Source organism: Hyperolius riggenbachi, chromosome 2 (assembly GCF_040937935.1).
Source record: "Hyperolius riggenbachi isolate aHypRig1 chromosome 2, aHypRig1.pri, whole genome shotgun sequence".
NCBI lineage: Eukaryota > Metazoa > Chordata > Amphibia > Anura > Hyperoliidae > Hyperolius > Hyperolius riggenbachi.
The window spans coordinates 121,315,857-121,336,394 of record NC_090647.1 but is presented as its reverse complement, the minus strand read 5'-3'; the positions used below and the strand labels follow the sequence as shown (position 1 = coordinate 121,336,394).

Here is a 20,538-nt window from a genome sequence, read left to right as displayed (position 1 = left end):
ACTGAGCCCATCTCCAGTATCACATGACACATGAGATGGTGACAACTTACCAGGAGAAACCGACTTTTCAATAAATACTATTGAAATGAATAAAAAAGTGCCATAGTTTCCATAAGAAATCGAGTGTTCTTGCTTAGCCGATCGTTTTTGCGCAGAAGCAATCGGAAACCTGATTGGGCCTGATGAAAATGATCATTTCGACCCGTTGATCTTATGGAAATTGCTTGGTGTTAAGAGTTAAAGCGGATCCGAGATAAAAACTAACTATAACAAGTAACTTGTCTATATATCTTATCTAAATTTAGATAGTTTACACAACAAATCTAGCTGCAAACAGCTTTAACAGTATATTATGATTTCTTCCTCTGATACAATGAGAGCAGCCCATGTTCTGTTTGTCGTCATTACACAGGTAATCTGCAACTGCATCTCCACCCTCAGCCTGTGAAAAATGCACTCCCCCTCCCCTCTGCCTCTGAAATATCTGGCTAGTAACCTCCTCCTTCCCAGACTGAGCTCCCATAAGCCCTTGCTACATGGGTCTAAGCGCCTTGGTATTTTGGAGAAGCTGTGGGCGAGGCTTGTTTAGTTTATAGGGAATTAGAGTATTAAAACAAACAAAAAAAGTGTTTGGCTTGAGGAATGCCCTATAAAGTATATGTAAGGAACACAATTATGCAATGAATAAAAGTTCATCTCGGATCCACTTTAAGGGGAAGTTAGTGTTAGGAAGGGAAAAGGGAAAGTTAGTGTTAGGAAGGGGGAGAGGTTAGTGTTAGGAAGAGGATGGGAGAGGTTAGCGTTAGGTGGAGGAGAGAGGGCGGTTAATGTTGGGCATGTAAAAGGAGGTTGATGATAGGGAGAGGGGAGGTTATTGTTAGAGTTAAGGGGAAGTTCGTGTTAAGGCAGCCATACACTTATAGATTTGCAGCAGATTCGATCATCAGATCGATTTCTGTCAGATGCCTGTCAAGTCGAATCTGACAGGAATCTATCTGATGTGTGCCAAACACTAGGAACAGATTTACAATAGATTTCAGAATGAAATCCATTGGAAATCTATCTAAATGCGTTATTGGACCATTAGATCCAATGCTACTCTATGGGCCATCAATCTGCTGCCAGCAGCAGACCGACCTAGATTTTCCATCCTGTCAAATTGATTGAAATCGGCCGCAAATCGATCTATAGATTTGATAGAATCGAATTTCGATCGATTGATTCCATACAGTCGATCGATGGCTGAAATGTATGGGCCCCTTTAGGAATGGATAGGGGAAGGTTAGTGTCGGGCATAGAGAGGGGGAAGTTAATGTTAGGAAGAGTAGAGGAGAGGTTAGCGTTAGGTGCAGGAGAGGGGGAGGTTGGTATTGGGCATGGAAAGGGAAGGTTGGTATTGGGTATAGAGAGGGGAGGTTAGCGCTAGGCAATCTTACCAAGCTATGTACAGTAAATACAAGGGAACTGCCTAAATTTTTCCATTTAATATATTCACTCAATTTACCCTTATACTACATAGATTTGGTAAAATTGGATGAAAAAGATTGGATCAATAGTGGCCACCTTGAGGAAAGGGGAAGTTAATGTTAGGTAGAGGGGAGGTTAGCGTTTGTTAGCGGAGAAGGGGAGGTTAGTGTTAGGTATCGAGAGGATAGGTTAGTGTGAGGATGCGAGCACTTGCCAATATTTTAAATATATTGTGCAGATCTGAGCTGCAGTACTTCAAAAATATGCTATAACCTTGTCTATTATAAAATGTATTTAGACCTTTTTGCATTCTTTACCTCAACTGATAACCGTTTGCTTTCTCTCTCTATGCAGCAATCACTGACCCAAAGAGTTTATACTTATCCTGTGTGTGGAGCTTCATGACCATGAAGTGGGCTTTCCTGCTGGGCCTCTACTCTTTCCGTTACAGGAAGGAGTTTGCTGATATCAGCATCCTCAGTGACTTCTGATCAACAGATTCCTCATGACTGAAAGTGAATCTTTTTAATTGTCTCTAAACACATACCAGCTCCCTGCCTGTCACCCACCTATAGAGTGACAGCAGCTGAAGGAAAGCAGATGTAAAGGACGGAGCATCGGGGAAGACGTACATCACACTCATTCTCATTTTACCACGGCTCTCCAGATCCTCTTATTATGAGCTATAACTTTTTTTAAATATTAACTATCATTTTTTTTCTTTTTAATCTTTGATTCTGAGATTTGCTAAGCATTATACCGGTCGCGTAACACACAGCTCCTGTCGTACAAAGCGTAATCAGCACAGTCACTTTATCTCTGCATTACCTGAGTGGACCTACCTTGAAAAGGTCTTTTAGCACATAGGGCTCATTTTTTATACAATATCCCTGATTGGCTCATCAGCTGGTATTACTAGATGTCTGTTTCGGTTTTTAACGGTTTATTCCTTGTTTATACGCATTATTTTCAATGTTCTTTATTTTGTTTTGTTTTTTACGTGTTTTCTATGCACACACGTGCATCGAAGATTTTATTTTTCACAAAGCCCACGTCTTTTTAACAAAATGGCTTCTCAACAGAAGTGAACGCAGGCGGTAAGTCCTGCAGTATTTACATTAAAGTGTGTAAATAATGTAGCAATGTTTAAATTATTGCACAAAAATTGTACATTTTTCTTATTTGAAGAAATTTTGAAGTGCAATCTGAGAAACCCAAGACAATGAACTGTGCAAATATCAAGAGTCTAAGCTGTTGTTAGAACAGAAGAAAGAAATGGATAAGAATGAAGGAATGTGTGCTGGATGGTGTGTTTTTTTGTTTGTTTTTTTTTTTTAAATTATTTTTTGACAGATTTTTGATAGCAAAGAAAAGAAATTGAGGAGAATACAGCATGCTCTACAGATAACAATATTGGATGGGCCATGACTGACTCCCATTTGAAATTGCTGCCTGCCTGGCTGATTCTGTGCCTCTCAATACCCCCAATTCATTAGCCCTGAACAAGTATGCAGTTTAGCCGTGCTGACATCATTGGCTGCGTGCTTGTTCCAGTTGAGTGACTTGAAGCAAACCTTAACTGAAAATAATTTCGAGAGATAATTTATTGTACCTGTGGTAGCAATGGTATTTAGAACTTACTGTGTTTCATATTCTTATTGACACTTTTAGGGGCTAAATTTGCTTTCTGAACTGTGCAGCCATGTTAGAGTGATGTAAAATTTGATTCATTCAGCTCTCAGAAAAAATAAATAATTAGCTTAAAGATTCTTGACACTCTGGTGCTATCAGGGATTTTTTGCTCAGCCAGATAAGTGTTTTGGCTTCTGTCTACTCTTCAGGAGAGTTGGGGCTGAATTCAGCTGCCTTATTTGCATATATAACTCTTGCAGAGCAAAAGTAAAATGTGAACAAGGGCAAGTTCTTTGTAGGCTTGGTACTACATGTACCCATGTTTATCTCATCATTTCAGTTTTTAGTTAACCTTCAATGCAAACCTGATCTGAAAATGATAAACTTATGACAACCTCCCTGGAGTATCATATTGTTGTTTTCAGTTTAACCACTTCAGGACCGTAGGCTTACACCCCTCTAGTGACCAGGCTCTTTTTAATTATTTTTATATCCTGCCCTCCCCCTGCGAACCCCTTCGCAGGGATCGTTTTGTGCCTCCCATGGGGACACCCGTGTCACACAGCTGTCCCCAGTACAGCACTGACGAAGATCGCAGTTAGATGGCAGTTTCGCCGTCTAACAGTCTCCTATCGGCGATCACCGATGGGAGACTGATGACAGCATTCAAGCGGAGATGTGCGTGCATCGGTGTACACAATCTCCTGCAAAATCCCGTCCCAGGACAGCACGCCGGTTGGCATTGAGCGGTCCTGGGGCTGCCGCCGCATTCACGCTAGTTGTCGTGGAGCGGTCGGCAACTACTTAAAGGATATACGAGGTGACACATAGCATGATGAAATAGACACGTGTATGTACGGTGCCAAGCACACAAATAACTATGCTGTGCTCCTTGTTTTAAAAAGATCAGGAACGCAGCCATGCAAATTGGCATATAAAGAAAAAAGAAATCAAAGGGGGAATTCTCCATATTTTTTTTTATTTATTTTTTGTTTTTTATCCCCATTAAAAATTAAGCCTGTATTTCTCAGTTTCATACAAGCATAGACCCCTTTTCTGACAACACCTCTTTCTGGTGGCAAGTTCAGGATTTTTCCACAACTAACTTGGCTTAATTTTGAATTGCATTATATCTGCCATGGCGCTTGCATGAATTGTAGCATGATATTTTGCTGCTATTTACATATGGGAAAAGGAAGGGAATCCTATGTGTCACTACAAGGAAGTTACTAGCGTTTTGTACCATTTTATTGTACAGCCTTTTGATTACATTTGTAATTATGTATGTAATCCCATTTAAACCAGAGTATGCTTGCATTGCTTTTTTTATTTGCACTGATTTTATTTCATTTTAAATAATGAACATCAGATCACAACAGATCTTTTTTCCTTGTTAATTGTACATAGAACAATTGAATAACTTGCTTTTCTTTTCAGTGTGTTTGTACTGCCTTTTCTAGCATTATGTCTAGAATAAATTCAGTGAGGAACTGGGGCTACCAATTTATCATGAAGCGATACAATGTGTATATTTATGTGTGTGAACTGGTGCTCTTTGGTGTGGTAGGACTGAGGATGTTGATGATGGCAATCACTTTCTGACATTTAGGCTGGGTTCACAGTGGTGCATTGCGGCGTAATGGTTACATTGTAATGCGGCACTGCAATGCACCACCTACCGGTTCGCGCGGTTTACAGTGTGACGCGGCATGCAGCGCGTTACCAGAAACCGAGTGTGTTAACAGCAGTGAAGCAGATTTGTCATTGAACGCTTCACTGTATGGAACGCAGCGAGCAGCACCCATTTCACATTCTGTTGCATTCCTGCTGTTAAAGATAACCCGAGGCGGTGGGGGGGGGGGGGAGCAGATGGGACACAGTGGCATATTCTCTGCCTCATGACATGCCTCTGTGTCCCCACACCGCCGCTCTCTGCCCCCCCCCCCCCCCCTCCCTATAGCCGCACTATAGCCCCCAATATTTGCCAGTATTTTGGAGGGTAGAAGAGAGGGATTTCCTGTTCAAAACGCACGCTAGGGGTGTTCCTGCAGGCTTTCCAGTGATGCCATTGGGCAGCTCTCTCCCTGGCCGCTCCCCTTGCCGCTCCCCCGCCTCCCTGCATGCTGTGACTGGTGGACCCTCTCATTCCAGCGTCGTGACCCAGAGGTCATGAATGTGGGCCAGTGCGGCCCACAGGAGTGGTGGTTTTGGTGGCTACTTGATCTGCTCCCACTGTGAACTAATACTCCCAAGTTTCAGGTCCATATGAACCAGTTGGGGCACTTTTCCACTTGCCATACTTTGATTCAACCACTCAGATTACACACAATTTGTCTACCACAAGAGCACACACTAGATAACTGAAATCCTTATGCCCAATTTTTCCTCAAACCCAATTGTAGTACATGTTGCATTTTCTGCGTTTGTGTTAAAGTAAATGGGAGCACAAGAGAAGTGCATACTGAACCTGGTGCTGTGTGGTGTTCTTGTGATTTCCCTGTTTTCGCTTTTTTTTTTTTTTTTTTTTTTGAAACATGTAAATGGCATCACATCATGAAATCTAAAGTTTGCATGGAAATTATGCAGAAATTCTTGGAAAAAAAACACGGGGCATAAAGTAGGAGAATGTCTGTTACACGTGTTTGTAATCTTGATCATGATTTTCTGCAGAAAAGGTCCCTTAGGCTTGCCAAAATATGGGTGTGAGTATTATAATGTCCATTGTTACCTCAGTACCCCGGATCCTGATCATTTAACCTGAATTCTGTATGTAGGGTTATGTGCACAGCAGGCATTTCTTTGTAGGCTCCCTTGCAAGCATCAGCTTCTATGTACATTGCAGTACATATTTAAATCATATAATGTGCATATGTGAACTGATCTCTGAAAGCATACAGTGAAAACTCAACTTCAAGCAAAACTTAAGTTTTGGCTAATTTAAAGCCTATGTAAATTCAAAAAAATAAAACAGATACTTACCTAAGGAGAAGGAAAGCTTTGGGTCCTATAGTGTCTTTCCGCTCCCCTCATGGTCCCCTTGCTCCAGTCTGCCGCTGCAGGTGCTTCGGAAGTCTTAGGGAGTCTGAGTGCTCGGTCAAATACTGCTAATGGGGGTGACGGTGCTGGAACGAGGGGACCAGGAGAGTAACAGTAAGGCTCTATAACACCCAGAGCTTCCCTCTCAATAGGTGAGTATCTGTTTGTTGGGTGTTGTGTTTTTTTTTTTTTTTAATGGGTGTTTACATTGATTTTAAGAAGGACCTTCTTTAGGGCTAATTACTTTCTTGCGTATGACTTTGTAGCTAGACTGAGAACTTTACACATCTGTATCCAGGCAGGAAATGAGTAGAGATGGTCAATGTTATGCATTACAAAAACTCTTGCTTGCTTGCCAATCTAATGCAAATGATATGCAGCTTGGAGCTAAAGGGGGCCATAAATCTAGCGATTTTGGCTGTACGATCGACCATTAAATTAGATCATTTTATATAATCCAGTGTGTTCCAGAATTCCCAATCGATGAAAAGTGACTCTGAATCAATTTTTGCATTCGGAGCATGGAGACAAAACAAGTCTCGAATGTGAAGGTGAAGAGCATAGGATATTGTTTGTAGTGTGTGGGTCACTAGTCGATTGCTTTGTCGATTGAATCAGAATTGCTAGATGTATAGCTACCTTAAGCCAATCACATGCACTTACTGTTGATTTTGGTTGATTCAAGTTGCATGAAAATCTGCATACAATCTGGATTAATTTGCATCCCACTGACCATCTGTTGAAATTAGGTTAGTCTGTTGAGCCGAGAAAACCTTTTACTTTTTTTAAGGTGTGGGAAATGTTGTGTTGTTGTTGTTGTTTTTTTTTTTTGGGGGGGGGGGGGGGGGGGGTGTTTTTATTTTTTTTACTCTTTTGCCCAAGTGTAGACTGCCAAAGAAACCATAGTGATGGTTGAAAAACATTAAAAATTCCAGTGAAGCTTCTAGCCCTTCCCGAACTATCTTAAAGATTATGGTAAATACTAACTGCATCTGGGCTTTGGTTATGGACCACTACGCACGATGAAAAAGTTATTTGGATGGTTTCAGTTTACAATGGGAGGAAGTGCTGTTTTCTGGCTAATATTCTATCCTGTAAAAATTCTATGGATTTACATCTTACCAGAGTAGCCCAGGTGTGGCTAACAGTAAATCTGAAAATAGTAATAACAAAAAAAAATTAAGCGGAAAGCCTACAGGAGAAGCATCCATAGAACTTGCTTTTCCTGACAGCTCCTCCATGTCCTGTGACACAGTGCGAAGTTGATGATTGAAGAGACTTGCCCATGCATGTTCATTGTTTTCTCTCATTGATGTATTTGAATTTCCATTATACATTCAACACCAGAGTGAATTTACCTGTGATTCAGAAAGCTGTAGAGCAGATGGGGAGGAAAAGTACACATTCTAATCCCTTAGGAGTAGGCACCAGGCTTATATCTTCTGGTGGCTGCAGAAGCTGCCTTGTGAAAGAGCTTCAGACATGGGACTCCCGTAATGCTTATATGTTGGAGAAAAACATGAACTGCTCTGCTGTTTCTCCTGGAGATACTTGGACATGTCTTCCTCCATAGCTATTATCCAGTTTCCGAGTTTATCTACAGCGTTTAGAGTAGCTGGATGGCAATTGGATTGTCCAATAGCTGGCACTCTGCCGCATATGCCTGGTCAATAGTCTATAGATTGTTGCTCTGAACTGTGTCAGACTGTGGAAAAGACTATCATTCAGCTGAAACAAAACAGGAAACCTTCTTTTTCAGCTTTTACACAGAACATAAAACTGGGATTCTGAAAGAAAGTCATTTTTAGGAGTAGGAAGGTAGATAAAATGGTTTCTCATCAGTTTATTTTCAGTTCAGGTTTGCTTTAAGTAACAGTGTAAAACTTGCATATTTATTTCCATTTTTGTCATTTTTCTAGTTGGGAAATGTCAAAGTGCTAAGAATTGTGAAGGAGCATGGTTGTTATGTATTTAATAATGTGTCAGTATTGGTACTGATGCGGAATAATGTCGCTGGGGTCATTGAGCAGTAGTGCACTGCAGCAATATTTGCTGGCCCAAACTCTCCCTGCAGCGATAGATGCAGGCCCAAACTCTCCCTGCAGCGATAGGTGCAGGCTCAAACTCTCCCTGCAGCGATAGATGCAGGCCCAAACTCTCCCTGCAGCGATAGATGCAGGCCCAAACTCTCCCTGCAGCGATAGATGCAGGCCCAAACTCTCCCTGCAGCGATAGATGCAGGCCCAAACTCTCCCTGCAGTGATAGGTGCAGGCCCAAACTCTCCCTGCAGCGATAGGTGCAGGCCCAAACTCTCCCTGCAGCGATAGGTGCAGGCCCAAACTCTCCCTGCAGCGATAGGTGCAGGCCCAAACTCTCCCTGCAGCGATAGGTGCAGGCCCAAACTCTCCCTGCAGCGATAGGTGCAGGCCCAAACTCTCCCTGCAGCGATAGGTGCAGGATAGCCAGGCAACTGTATTGCTTAAAAAGAAATAAATATGGCAGCCTCCACATACCTCGCTACAGTTGTCCTTTTAAAGGGTACCTGAGACGGGAGAGAAAAAAGTGTTACATACCTGGGGCTTCCTCCAGGCTGATCGCTCCCTCGCCATCCTCCTCTGACCTCCTGTATTGTCCGCAGTTCGCCCCAGGAAGTCCTCCAGTTGGTGTAGGCACAGTCCGGTGGTGTGCGCTCCTCCATTGCGCTCCCATTGCCACGAGCACTCAGCGCCTACGCAGTACTACTGCACAGGTGAAGAAAGCTCCCAGCCACGGGTGCGCCAGTGAACCGGAGGACTCCGGGACGAATTGTGGACGATCCAGGAGGTAGAGCCGGATACTGGTTTGTGTGTTTTAAGGATTTTATGGCAAAATCTTAAAATTAGTTTTCCAGCCCTGTCAATAACCTTATTATGCACTCCTTTTTCCAGAAGTATTCCCTGTGGCCCTCCTCCCCCCCCCCCCCCCCCCCCCTTCGCTGTGGGCGAAGTTCTATAGGACCCAGCACTGGAATGGAGGGATGAGAAAAGCCTCTGTAGAATCCAGAGGCTTCCCTCCCCCCAGGTAAGTTTAGACTTTTAAAACTACCAGATTTACTTTATGGGGTAGTGCAGAGATGAGCGCCGTAAATGAATCTGCCTGTTTCTGTTCACAGCTGACCCCTAGTGGTTGGCTCCTCATTCATCCTCTCATCGGAGTCAATGCACAGGGGGAGAGTGACACAGACAGTCCTACCTGATCACCTCCAATGTGGGCATCCAATCCATCATTGTTTATGTTTCTACAATTGTGCAGTTATAGCAGCAACCAGATCTGCATATTGATGAAGGTGAAATATTGCCAGTACTCCATTAGACATATATTGGATTTTTGTATACCATTGTACAGTGTGCGCTAGTCTTGTATAAACAAGCTACAATTCATGCGATTTCATAATAACCGTGTAACGGAACCTGATCTCTTTTATACTGAATGTGAAATCCTGCAAACAGACGTATATTGCCAAGTGTACAGCTGTGCATATGAGGTTTTTGGTACTTTAATAATTCATATTTTTCATTAGTTGCAGTTTTTACCTTCATGTTTCTTCATAGGTATCCTAGCTTTTCATCACTGATGATAGCTGGCCAAGGTTGGTACACTTATCAATATCCAATTTTACTACTACTTCCATGTAGTATGAGAGCTTATCGACTTTTCTGTTCACAATATTAAAAACTGGTTGGATGTTGTACTGTAAGGAAGTGGTAAATTAACCAATGGAGACTGGATGTGTACCAGGCTTAAAGTAAACCTGTAACTTAAAACAAATGTTACATCAGTATAGGAAAGCCTCTGGATGCTCCAGAGCAGTGATGAGCGAAAATGCAAAAATTAGTTTCGCCTAATTTTGTTTCGACAGGCGAATTTTCTATCAAATTTTTTCACGTTAATTTTCACCTAATGCTCGTCATTTTCGCGTTACTTGCGTATTATTGCGGACATTTTTCCGTATAAGGGCATAAGCGTCCGCATAGAATGAATTCCCATGCGGATTATTGCGGACATTTTTCCGCATAAACGTCCGCATACAATTTTCAATGCTGGTCGAAAACGCAAATATTTCTAAAGATTTTCGCGAAAATTCGCCGAATTTGAAAACGGGATTTTCGATGCGGAAATGACTTAGGCGAAAATTAGCAAGCAACACTGTAATGCGACCCCTCTGCTGCCAGCCAGGGATTCATCTTTGCGGCTGCACCGCGCAGACATCGGTGGGTTTGCGTCTGCACAGTACCACAGAGCTGCATGTGCCCATAAAAAAGAAAAAAAAAGCAGTGCATTAGTAGCTGCACAGTGCGGCATCTGTCAAACACAGAAGGGGGTGCGGCCACAACTGGTATTCAACTTACATTTTGAAGATTGTTTAAAGGGTTGCAGCACAGGAGGGGTGTAGGGAGGATTCCCTTTACTAAGGTACCGTATATACTCGCATATAAGCCGACCCGCATATAAGCCGACCCCCCAACTTTTCCCTGAAAAAACAGGGAAAAATGATTGACCCCCATATAAGCCGGGGGTAGGAAATGCTGGATTGGTGCAGCCCCCCAGTGTGTCCCAGTATAGCTAGTATAGTGCCCAGTATAGGTAGGTAGTGTCCAGTATAGCTAGTAAAGTGCCCAGTATTGCCAGTATAGTGCCCAGTATAGCCAGTATAGCGCCCAGTATGGGTATGTAGTGCCTCAGTTTAGCTAGTATAGTGCCCAGTTTAGCTAGTATAGTGCCCCAGTATGGCTAGTAAAGTGCCCAGTTTAGTTAGTATAGTGCCAAGTTTAGCCAGTATAGTGCCCAGTTTAGCTAGTATAGTGCCCAGTTTAGCCAGTATAGTGCCCAGTTTAGCCAGTATAGTGCCCAGTTTAGCTAGTATAGTGCCCAGTTTAGCTAGTATAGTGCCCAGTTTAGCTAGTAAAGTGCCCAGTTTAGCCAGTATAGTGCCCAGTTTAGCCAGTATAGTGCCCAGTTTAGCCAGTATAGTGCCCAGTTTAGCCAGTATAGTGCCCAGTTTAGCCAGTATAGTGCCCAGTTTAGCTAGTATAGTGCCCAGTTTAGCCAGTATAGTGCCCAGTTTAGCCAGTATAGTGCCCAGTTTAGTGCCCAGCATAGGTAGGTAGTGCTCCGCCCCCCCGCTGCTGCTATTACCTGTTTAGGAAGCGGCCGCTTCCTAATCCGCGTTCCTCTTCTTAAGTTTCTTCTCAGAGTATCACAGCAGCGCGCCCGGCGCTGCTGCTGTGACGATGTAGAGTGCAGGAAAGAGCGCGGCTCCCTATAGCGGCGATCTGTATCGCCGTTGCCAAGGGAACCGCTCTTTCCTGCCCCCTGCATCGTCACAGCAGCAGCGCCGGGCGCGCTGCTGTGATACTCTGAGAAGAAACTTAAGAAGAGGAACGCGGATTAAGAAGCGGCCGCTGCCTAAACAGGTATTAGCAGCGGCGGCCGGGGGGGAGCGGGGAGCGGGGCGCGGACCACCCACCACCCACCCACCCACCACTAGACCACCAGGGAAGACTCGCATACAAGCCGACCCCCCAACTTTTGACCCCCATTTTGGGGGTCAAAAATTCGGCTTGTATGCGAGTATATACGGTAAGTATGTAAATTTTTTTATTTTTTTTTTTGTAAGGCTACAGGTGCTCCTTAAAGGACAAGCGAGGCAACAAAATAAAACGTTCTTTACTTATCTGCGGCTTCTTCCAGCTCCTACAAGTCACGGTCTTCTTACGGTTCCTGCTGGCAGCCTCTGAAGATAGGTCAGCCTCTACTGTGCATGTGTGGGCGTCATCGGGAACCGGCGATCTTCAGAGGCTGCAAGCAAGACCTGGGAGAAGACCGGAGCTGTGACGAGGCACACATGACTTTTAGGGGCTGGAAGAAGTCCCAGGTAAGTAAATATAGTTTTATTTTGTTGCCTTGCTTGTCCTTTAATGCTGGCGAGCCTTTTCACTGGGCTCTGTATAACCATAAAATGCCTCAGTAACTGGAGCTGTCACACAATGGTGGTGGGAAAGTTGTCCTGGGTAGGAAGCATCATTGAAAAGAGGAAAGCAGATAAACTTCACTTCCACTATGTGCCACTATTTGGCCCTGCTGCACCAAGAGTAGAGATGGTCATGTCTAGGAGAACTTGTGGAGAAGCATGTGATCAGTTTAGTCATGCGATAGATATACAAGTCTCTGAATTATGATGATGGCTTCAATTCATCAAAGGCTGTTCGATAACAAAATCCCAGTCGTTAAAATACTGCATTCGGTATTTTACACTTCACTGTGCTAATTCATCAGAGAAACGCCGACCAAAAATTGAACTTTATCCCAATCAGTAGCTGATACCCCCTTTTACATGAGAAATGTATTCCTTTTTACAAACAGACCATCAGGGGGGCGCTGTATGACTGATATTGTGGTGAAACCCCTCCCACAAGAGAAGTTCGAACTTTTGTGAGAAATGTCTGTTTACAGCTGTTTCCAACTGCTAAAAACCATGCAGCAGCTACTTCTAGTGACATCACCTGCCAACAGTAAAATGTTCACTAGAGTTCCTCTTTAAGTTACCGAACTACAACGGCTTCAATTCATCAAAGGCTGTTCGATAACAGCAGAGCAACTTGGAATGTCTCTGTGTTGTTATAAGATGCCTTACAATAGAAGGCATCCAGACATCCCTTTAGATGTAAACTTTTGATATATTTACTGTTTTTTATACTGCCTCTGCTGCTCTGAATCTGTCCATCAGTCTTTAACATTTTACTTAATTGCCACAACGTAGGTGAACTTCCTGGAGACATTACAAATGCCATGCTTGCTGATTTCACCACCAGCATCTTTGCATTTTCAAACAGGGACTCAAAGGGTTACACCACCGAAGGGCATCTGGAAAATATATTTTGTCCCTTCTCTCTGCTCACTGCCTGGGGAATCTGAAGAGAAGCCTGTGTGATCTATCAGTGGCACTTGCAGGAGAACAGGGGCTGTTTCTATTGGCTGCCTGCTCCTGTCAATCATGAGGACATACACAGGAAGGCATTTGAAGCTTGTTCCGACGGTAAATGTGTTAGCGAATGCTGTAACCTTGATGGATTGACATTTGCTGACATATGTTGAGCACAAGTCGGTAATTTATCTCATTGCTCGGTAATTTCAGCTTTTCATGCGGTAACAGCTTTGATGAATTGACACTTTGCTAAGTGCTCCGGAAAGTCAGCTGTTTTCAGCATTACCGAATCCGGTAATGCTTGATGAATTGAAGCCCATCTGTTAAAGCAGGATGTGATCGCAGCAAATTAGAGCTGTGCAAGTCTATTCGCTGATCAAACAAATCATATGCTTCTTCACGAGTTTTCCTTCATCATTAATGAAGAGAGATCTATCCATTTACATTGTTTGTTGCCCTAAACCGTTAATTATCAGTAGTAGAATATTTGATTTTTCATTGTAACTATATTCATATACCATCATATCTTTTTAAATAAATACCTGTGGTTTTATTTCAAATATTGCAGTGTGTTGATTGTCCACCACACACACGTGCACAGGAACTGTGACTCCTAGCAGAACATATAATAATCGGGATGCTCATTTTGTTTATTATCATGGGTTTGGCATCAAAAACGCTTCTCATAACTAATTATTGCTGTATATTATGTAATGTTTGCAGTGGTATTAGGTGGCTCTACACAGGGCTGGTTCTAGACTTTTTGCTGCCTGAGGCAAACCTGTCAGGATGCGCCCCCACCCAATTGGAATAATCGCACAGCACCTTACAATTTGCACTGCACGTTATAGCTGCAGTGAGCCACCCCAAAAAACACCCTCAGTATAGGTAGGTAGGCAGTTATAGGTGCCCCCAGTGTTGATAGCCAGGTACAGTTGCTCCCAGTATAGGTTGGCCAGGCACTCTTTTTCCCTTCCTTTTTCTGCCTGGTGCTGTCCCCAGACTTCTGCTGCCTGAGGAAGTTGCCTCACTTGCCATCATGGGCGGACTGGACCTGGCTCTACAGTTCCCTTTACTTTAAATAAGTATATTAAGTTTAAGCAACGTCCAATATCTTTGTAAATATTCTAATATGCTGCTGTATTTCTTGTGGAATTCTGATTTTCCCTGAATGCTATCAACAGAAAAACGCAGCATGCAGTAACGATCGCATCTAAAAAACGATTTAAAAACGGAATCGTGTGCAGGGGGCCTAAGGGGTCATTTTCACGGGCAGTTGAACTGTGTGCTTAGCAAGCAGTTACCAAGCAGCAGTGAGCAGTTACCAGGCAGCAGCAAGCAGTTGTTAGTTTGAGAGGCTTTGCACTGCCTATCAACTGCTTGTGGAAAAAGGGCCTTATACTCATAGATTTGGTAATATTGGACGAAAAGGATTGGATTGTTAGTGGCCACCTTTAGTGTCCACACAAACGGCAAACCCCTTCACCGACTGACTCATGCAGTAACTATATGCACTCGCCAAAAGCTATTGTTGGCCGTGTTACAGACCAGCTTGAATCATTCATATGTAATCCTTCAACAACCAACCTCACATTTTTCTTTGTCCACACTGTCCCTATGGGTTGGCTGGTCAGCAATAGGTATGGGCTTGACTCTGTATATGTCACCAAACCCTGGTGTGACCATCAGGGGGAGATCAGTGCTGTTCCTCTGTCAATTGATATCGCTACAAATCCAGAAAGGACATATAGCATAACACCTTTGATCAAATGACCATATCAAAGTATATTATGTACATATTTTTTAGTCATGGATAACATTTATTAATGGCCATCTCTCAGAACTGCATGGGGCCTCCAGAGCACTGTCAACGCCTCAGATGTTCTAGGTTAGAGATCCACTAATGTTTGGGTGCGAAAAAACACATTTTATCACAAATGCACTAAATGGGCATGAGAAAGTTACCAAGCTATATTTTCACGAAATTAAGTCATTTTAAAATTGTGTATCATAGTTGCAAAAACATGCAAAATTAATTTTGCAATAGTTTGTAATGTCACATTATGATTTTGCATTGCAATTGTGAATCATGCTGCTCATCGCTACTCTTTAGGTCTGTGTTAAATGAGTATTACAACTAAGGAAAATAACCAGTCATTTTTCATAGCAGATGGTGTGTACTTGTACCAGCACATGGACATTGTGTATTGCAGATCCAATCCTCTCAGAGCAATTGGCTTTGGAGGGCTGAATTCTGTATAAAAATGCACTTTAATGGCTAGCTGATTACAGTGTGGTCTGTAACTGCTTTTAAAGCAAACCAGAAGCGACAAAACTCACATCACTATGTAATGGAAGGCTCTGGATTCCATAAAACTTTTCCTTGTTTCTCTCCATCCCCTTGTTCCACCACAGTCCATGGCACGTGCCTCTGGAACTCCTCAGCACGCAAGTACTTTCAAAGACTGCCCAAGGGGGGCTGAAGACCTATCCGAACAAGCTAGTCGAAAAACGTCACCGGGGCTCAGCACTGCAACAGCGGGACAGAGAGAAGACCTGGAAGGCTCGCAGTGTTCCCCCAACCCTGTCCTCGAGGTCCACCAACACTGCATGTTTTGTGGAAATCCACACAGGTAGGTAATCAGCTCTGCTAAGACACTAATTACCTCACCTGTGCATGTTTGTGGTTTTCTGCAAAACATGCACTGTTGGTGGATCATGAGGAAAGGGTTGAGGAACTGTTCTCTATGGGATCAGCACCTTCCCTCTATATTTGGAGGGCCCGTTTCTGCATGCAGATTCGCATTACCAATACAAGTGGATGGGACTGTTTCCACTTGTCAGAAATCCTGTGTGGCAGAGCCATCAGAATTCAATTTGCATACAATGTATTGAATAGGAAATTCCTTAGCATAAAATCAATGTAAAAGCACACAGGCACCGACATGGTTAAATTACTTACTAACTAATATATCCGCGGTAAAAATTGCATCCGCGTGTGAATTCGTTTTGTGTACTCCACGACTAATTCGCACCGCCCAAGTGGAAACGGGCCCCAACAAGCTTCTCTGATCCTTATCACCCCTCCCCCCCCATGCTTGGTGCGATCCTCTGCTTTAAAACTGCACTCCCGCTCGTATCCCAACGTGGACAGACAGTAGTACCACGGAGCCGCTCATGCAAAGAGGAAACCGCTGTGCTCGAGCAGCTCTGTGCTACTACAACCACAGGCCATGCTTGTGCCTGCGCAAGTTGGCCACACACGTACACGGATGGGAGTGGCTGCGAGAATCTATTCTTCAAACTCTCGTGAACATGTACAGAGTGTCCCAGTGTTAGATAGGTGGGGTGGAGGAGAATGAGGGACGCCTCTGGATTATTCAAAGGCTTTCCTCTATCGAGGTGAGTATTCAATTTTGCTTCTTTTTTTTTTACTAAGACCAGAAAATAAAACTTTTACTGGAAGTCCACAGTCAAATCAGAAATTGGCACCACTGTCCACAGAAGTTTACAATTTCATGTTACTACTTATTAGGAGCATGCAGAACAGAGTCACAGCCACTTGAGGGCAGCACAGTACAAGCAATGTACAGTAAATGGTGTGCATTTTAATTCAAATTGTTTTCATTTTGCACTGGTTTTGCTTTTACAATGCAGTACATATTCTGAATTTCTTTTCATTTCAAGTTGTGGTCCATTTCTGGCAATGTGCAGAGAGGCATAAACAACTCTGTGTGCAGAACTGAACTGTAGAAAAAAAAAAGACTGGGCAGCTCAGCACAGTTTCAATCTGTACAAAATATCTTGTTAATTAATCTAGCATGCCCATACTCATGAAAATGACTAAATCCCACAGTTTCATTCCCTTTTTAAAAGCTGAAAAGGTAGGTTTAATGTTGTATTGTCTGATATGAATAATACAGCCTTTCACATAGCCTGCCTGGACTCAGACACCAGTCACTCCAGCCTGCCCTGTGCTGTAGTCTGCAGAAGCTGTGAGTGTGTAACCTCAGACCTGGGAGGAAAGGACCTCCTGGTGTTATCAACTCAGCTCTGCAAGAGGTAAATAAGTGCAGCAGATAAGAAAACACAAACAGTAACAAATCAGTCAAGCTGCAAACACTGCTACTATTTCATGATGCCTGACAGAGCTTGGGCTATTTCCTGAATTTTAGCCTATAAATGTGTAAATGCCTTTTCCATTATAAGTGCCCTGAAGTATCCCCTGAAATGCCTGTCTGTAGTGTAATGTAGGGCAGAAGAGGTTTACTTTATGTACATGATGCAATTAGAGGGCAGGCAAGCTGGTAAATATACACAGCATGATGCAGAGCTTGCCTGGAGGGTCCGTGGGCAAACATGTCTGGTCTCTCCCCATTGTTTTAATGACTGCATGTGTGGATAAGGCGTTAAACAAGTTGAAAAGTTTTTGACTTGTGTGAAATACTGGCAGGGACAGGAGTCATATTACAGGCAAGTAGCCTCTGTGTGATGTGGGATTGCAATACAGATGAGCTCTCTGCTCCATCTCAGGCTATTCTCAATTTCTCCACTCCTCTCTCTGGGCTAGTGCAACGCCAAAATGACAATAGCAATCGCTAGCAATTTGTGAGTGTGATTTTGTGAAGCAATTTTCAGAGCGATTTTTGAATGAATCGCTCAAAAACATGCTACATGCAGTATACCTGCGATTTTGAAAAAGTCACAATGCTGCTGTGGGAACACCCTCATAGGGTAACATTAGCCAAGCGCTTTTCAAATCACTGTTGATTTGGAAAACGTTTAGAAGCACTCTTGGTGTGCACCAGCCCTCTCTCATTCACCTTTATTTCCCTCTTCCCCTAGTGCTGGCTGGCTGTGTCTTCTTCTTATACAGGAAAGCTAAATAAAAGTGCAATCCTGGTGAGGCAAATTATTATTTAGTATTTATACAGCGGCGCCATCTTCCGCAGTTGCATATATCCCTGCATCATATGGCTATCGCTTGTGGTATGAGACACTATGTAGCATATTCCACTGAATTGTCCAAACTAAGTCTATCTCCCGTTCCTCTCTCGGGGAGTTGTGCCAGCGCTGTCCCCCGTTCAAATTTGCTGCTACCAGAAGCCCTCAGAAACACTTGTGTCCTTGAGTACTTCCAAAGATAGGCTGCATCGTAATACGCCAGCGCACTTTTGTGCATGGGCAGTATGGAGCCACCTGTATTCGGAAGCACTCGAGGACATACGTACTTCTGGACCTTTCAGGAATCCCCCCCCTTAAAAATCCTGCGTTTGCTCCTGAGCAATTCCGACTATCCCTAGTCACAATCTATTTGTATGCTTGGCACTAGACATACAAATGTCTATCTCCTCATGTTACCTGTCACCTAGGGTACATTTAAGGGCCCAGAGTCTTTCAGTAATGGAAGGGTTAAAGTTCAGGCACTCTTCATGCATTAATGAGAATGTTAGTTTAAGTTAACTATGGAGGAAAAAAATGGAAAAGTACCTGCCGCACCCAACTTAATGCATTCCACAGCAACTTCCCTTATGTTGCTCACTAACTTCCTTTCCCTGAGCTAGCGGGTTTGATGTGAGTGGCCGGTAACTGGCCTCCTGATGGATGGATTAGGCATAGATTAATAGGGTTGGGGTTGGAAAGTTGAAGTTGGGCATCAGAAAGGGTTTTTTTTCCTTTTACACACCATGGACCATATGCAATTCACTTTTTCACCTAGGTGAAATTTTTTTTTTAAACATTTGGTTTTTATTGCCAAAACATGAAGAGCATTGCAGCAAATACAAATTTTTATGCGTTCAGTTGGCATAAATATTTTTTACAAGAAACTATATCAAATCACAAAAAGTCTTGTGGTAAAGCAAATATAACAGGTATAACATAAACCAAGCACAGAAAGTGTGAGAAAACCTCTATAAACTATTTGCTTTTTAAACATTAGAACTATTCTAGTATTGAGGGGAGAGAAGTCAGGTAGGATTTGTGTATCTTAGTATCAGGTAGGGCCATTATAGTCACTAGATGTGTTGCGTATTTTTCCTTCTAAGCTAATGTTAGCATTTGCTAAAGCAAGGACATGTATAGGAGGAGGGTCAGTTGAATTCCAATTGGATACAATTTGATGACGGGTTGCACATATAATCTGTGATATTTCTAGTCAGTTTGGTGGGGGTATTTGTTCCAGGCCCACATGAAGTAAAGCAAGTTCTGGTGTTTAAAGGGCGCCCAGATATGTGCTGCAATGTATTGATCGATTTCCTTCCAAAGTGACAGGATTGGCTGACAGTACCACAATACATGAGGCAGGGATCCTAAGGAGCCACACTTCCTCCAGCAATCAGGGGTTCGGTCTTTTTTGTATTTTGCTAGTTGAAAGGGAGTAATATACCAGTGCAGCAATATTTTTTGTAACGTTTCCCAATGTGTGGTGCAACGGGAATATTTGAGAAGTGTAGTGGAGGCCTAGGTGAAATTTTTAAATGTGTCAGTTAAATGCCTTTAAACCACCAGCAAACAAACACATGCTCAAAATAATTTTTTTTCACCTACTATTTGGTACTTTTTCCATTGCAAAGTGCTTAAAAGTTATTATAAATCAAAGATGAAAAATTATCTCCTAGGACAAAACTCAGGAGAAAAAGTGAATTGCATATGTGCCGATGCCTTTTGAGAATAATATTAGGATTTATCTGAATTCTTGAATAATTTATACATTAGACCCAGATCTCAAATTTCAACTCCATTTGTTTGGACCAAAATCATATGTTGTGTGTTGATTTTAGTTGTCAAAAGAGAAAGTGAGTGTGGCACTCCTGCTATGATCAGGAAGGATCTGTGGGTTGAGAATAGTTATATCCCAAAAACTCCTACTTGTAACGATATCTTGCACTATTTGATACTCAGCCACTGACGTGTGCCTCACATATATGGCAAGAAGAAAGCAATCATGTATCCATTGTGAACAAGAAGCAGATCTGGGCACCATCCGTCATTCAGCTTATTTATTGTAAAAACGCTTGTGCAGTGTACAGTGTACAAAGTCAAATAGTTGTCACCTGGTATTCCATGGCGTATGTGGAGTGGGTTGGAGGTGGGTGCTCAGGGCTGTAGAAGGGTCGGCGACGGCCGTTTCGCGTCCACCAGGACGCTTGGTCACGCTGCGTTCCACAAGAAAGGCAGCCGAAGCGGGACCGGCATATGACGGGGAAAAGCCCCGCCCCTTCCGGTCGCGCGACGGCGCCCATCCTCGGAGGTGATTGGTCGGCTGGCAGAGAGGGCCTGGCTCACAGTGCGCATGCGGGAACCAGTGACGCGCAACAGATGCGACCTACAGGTCGCATGACAGACCAAAAAGCAAAAATTTACACTTCAAGTCTGCCGGTTGCGGCGTATCCCTATACGACACGCCACCCTGTTCTGCGCATATGCGGAAGTGTTA

General features: G+C 43.2%; 1 protein-coding gene across 1 annotated transcript in view; it reads left to right on the top strand.

The window, feature by feature from the left end:
• The window catches only part of SLC48A1 (solute carrier family 48 member 1), a 46,377-nt gene extending 41,755 nt beyond the window's left edge, over positions 1-4,622 (top strand). Inside the window, exon 3 of the mRNA XM_068267309.1 lies at positions 1,822-4,622. Coding sequence (XP_068123410.1) covers positions 1,822-1,958 — 137 coding nt within the window. The 3' untranslated portion in view covers positions 1,959-4,622. The remainder of the gene's footprint in view (positions 1-1,821) is intronic.
• The last annotated feature ends 15,916 nt before the right edge of the window (positions 4,623-20,538 follow it).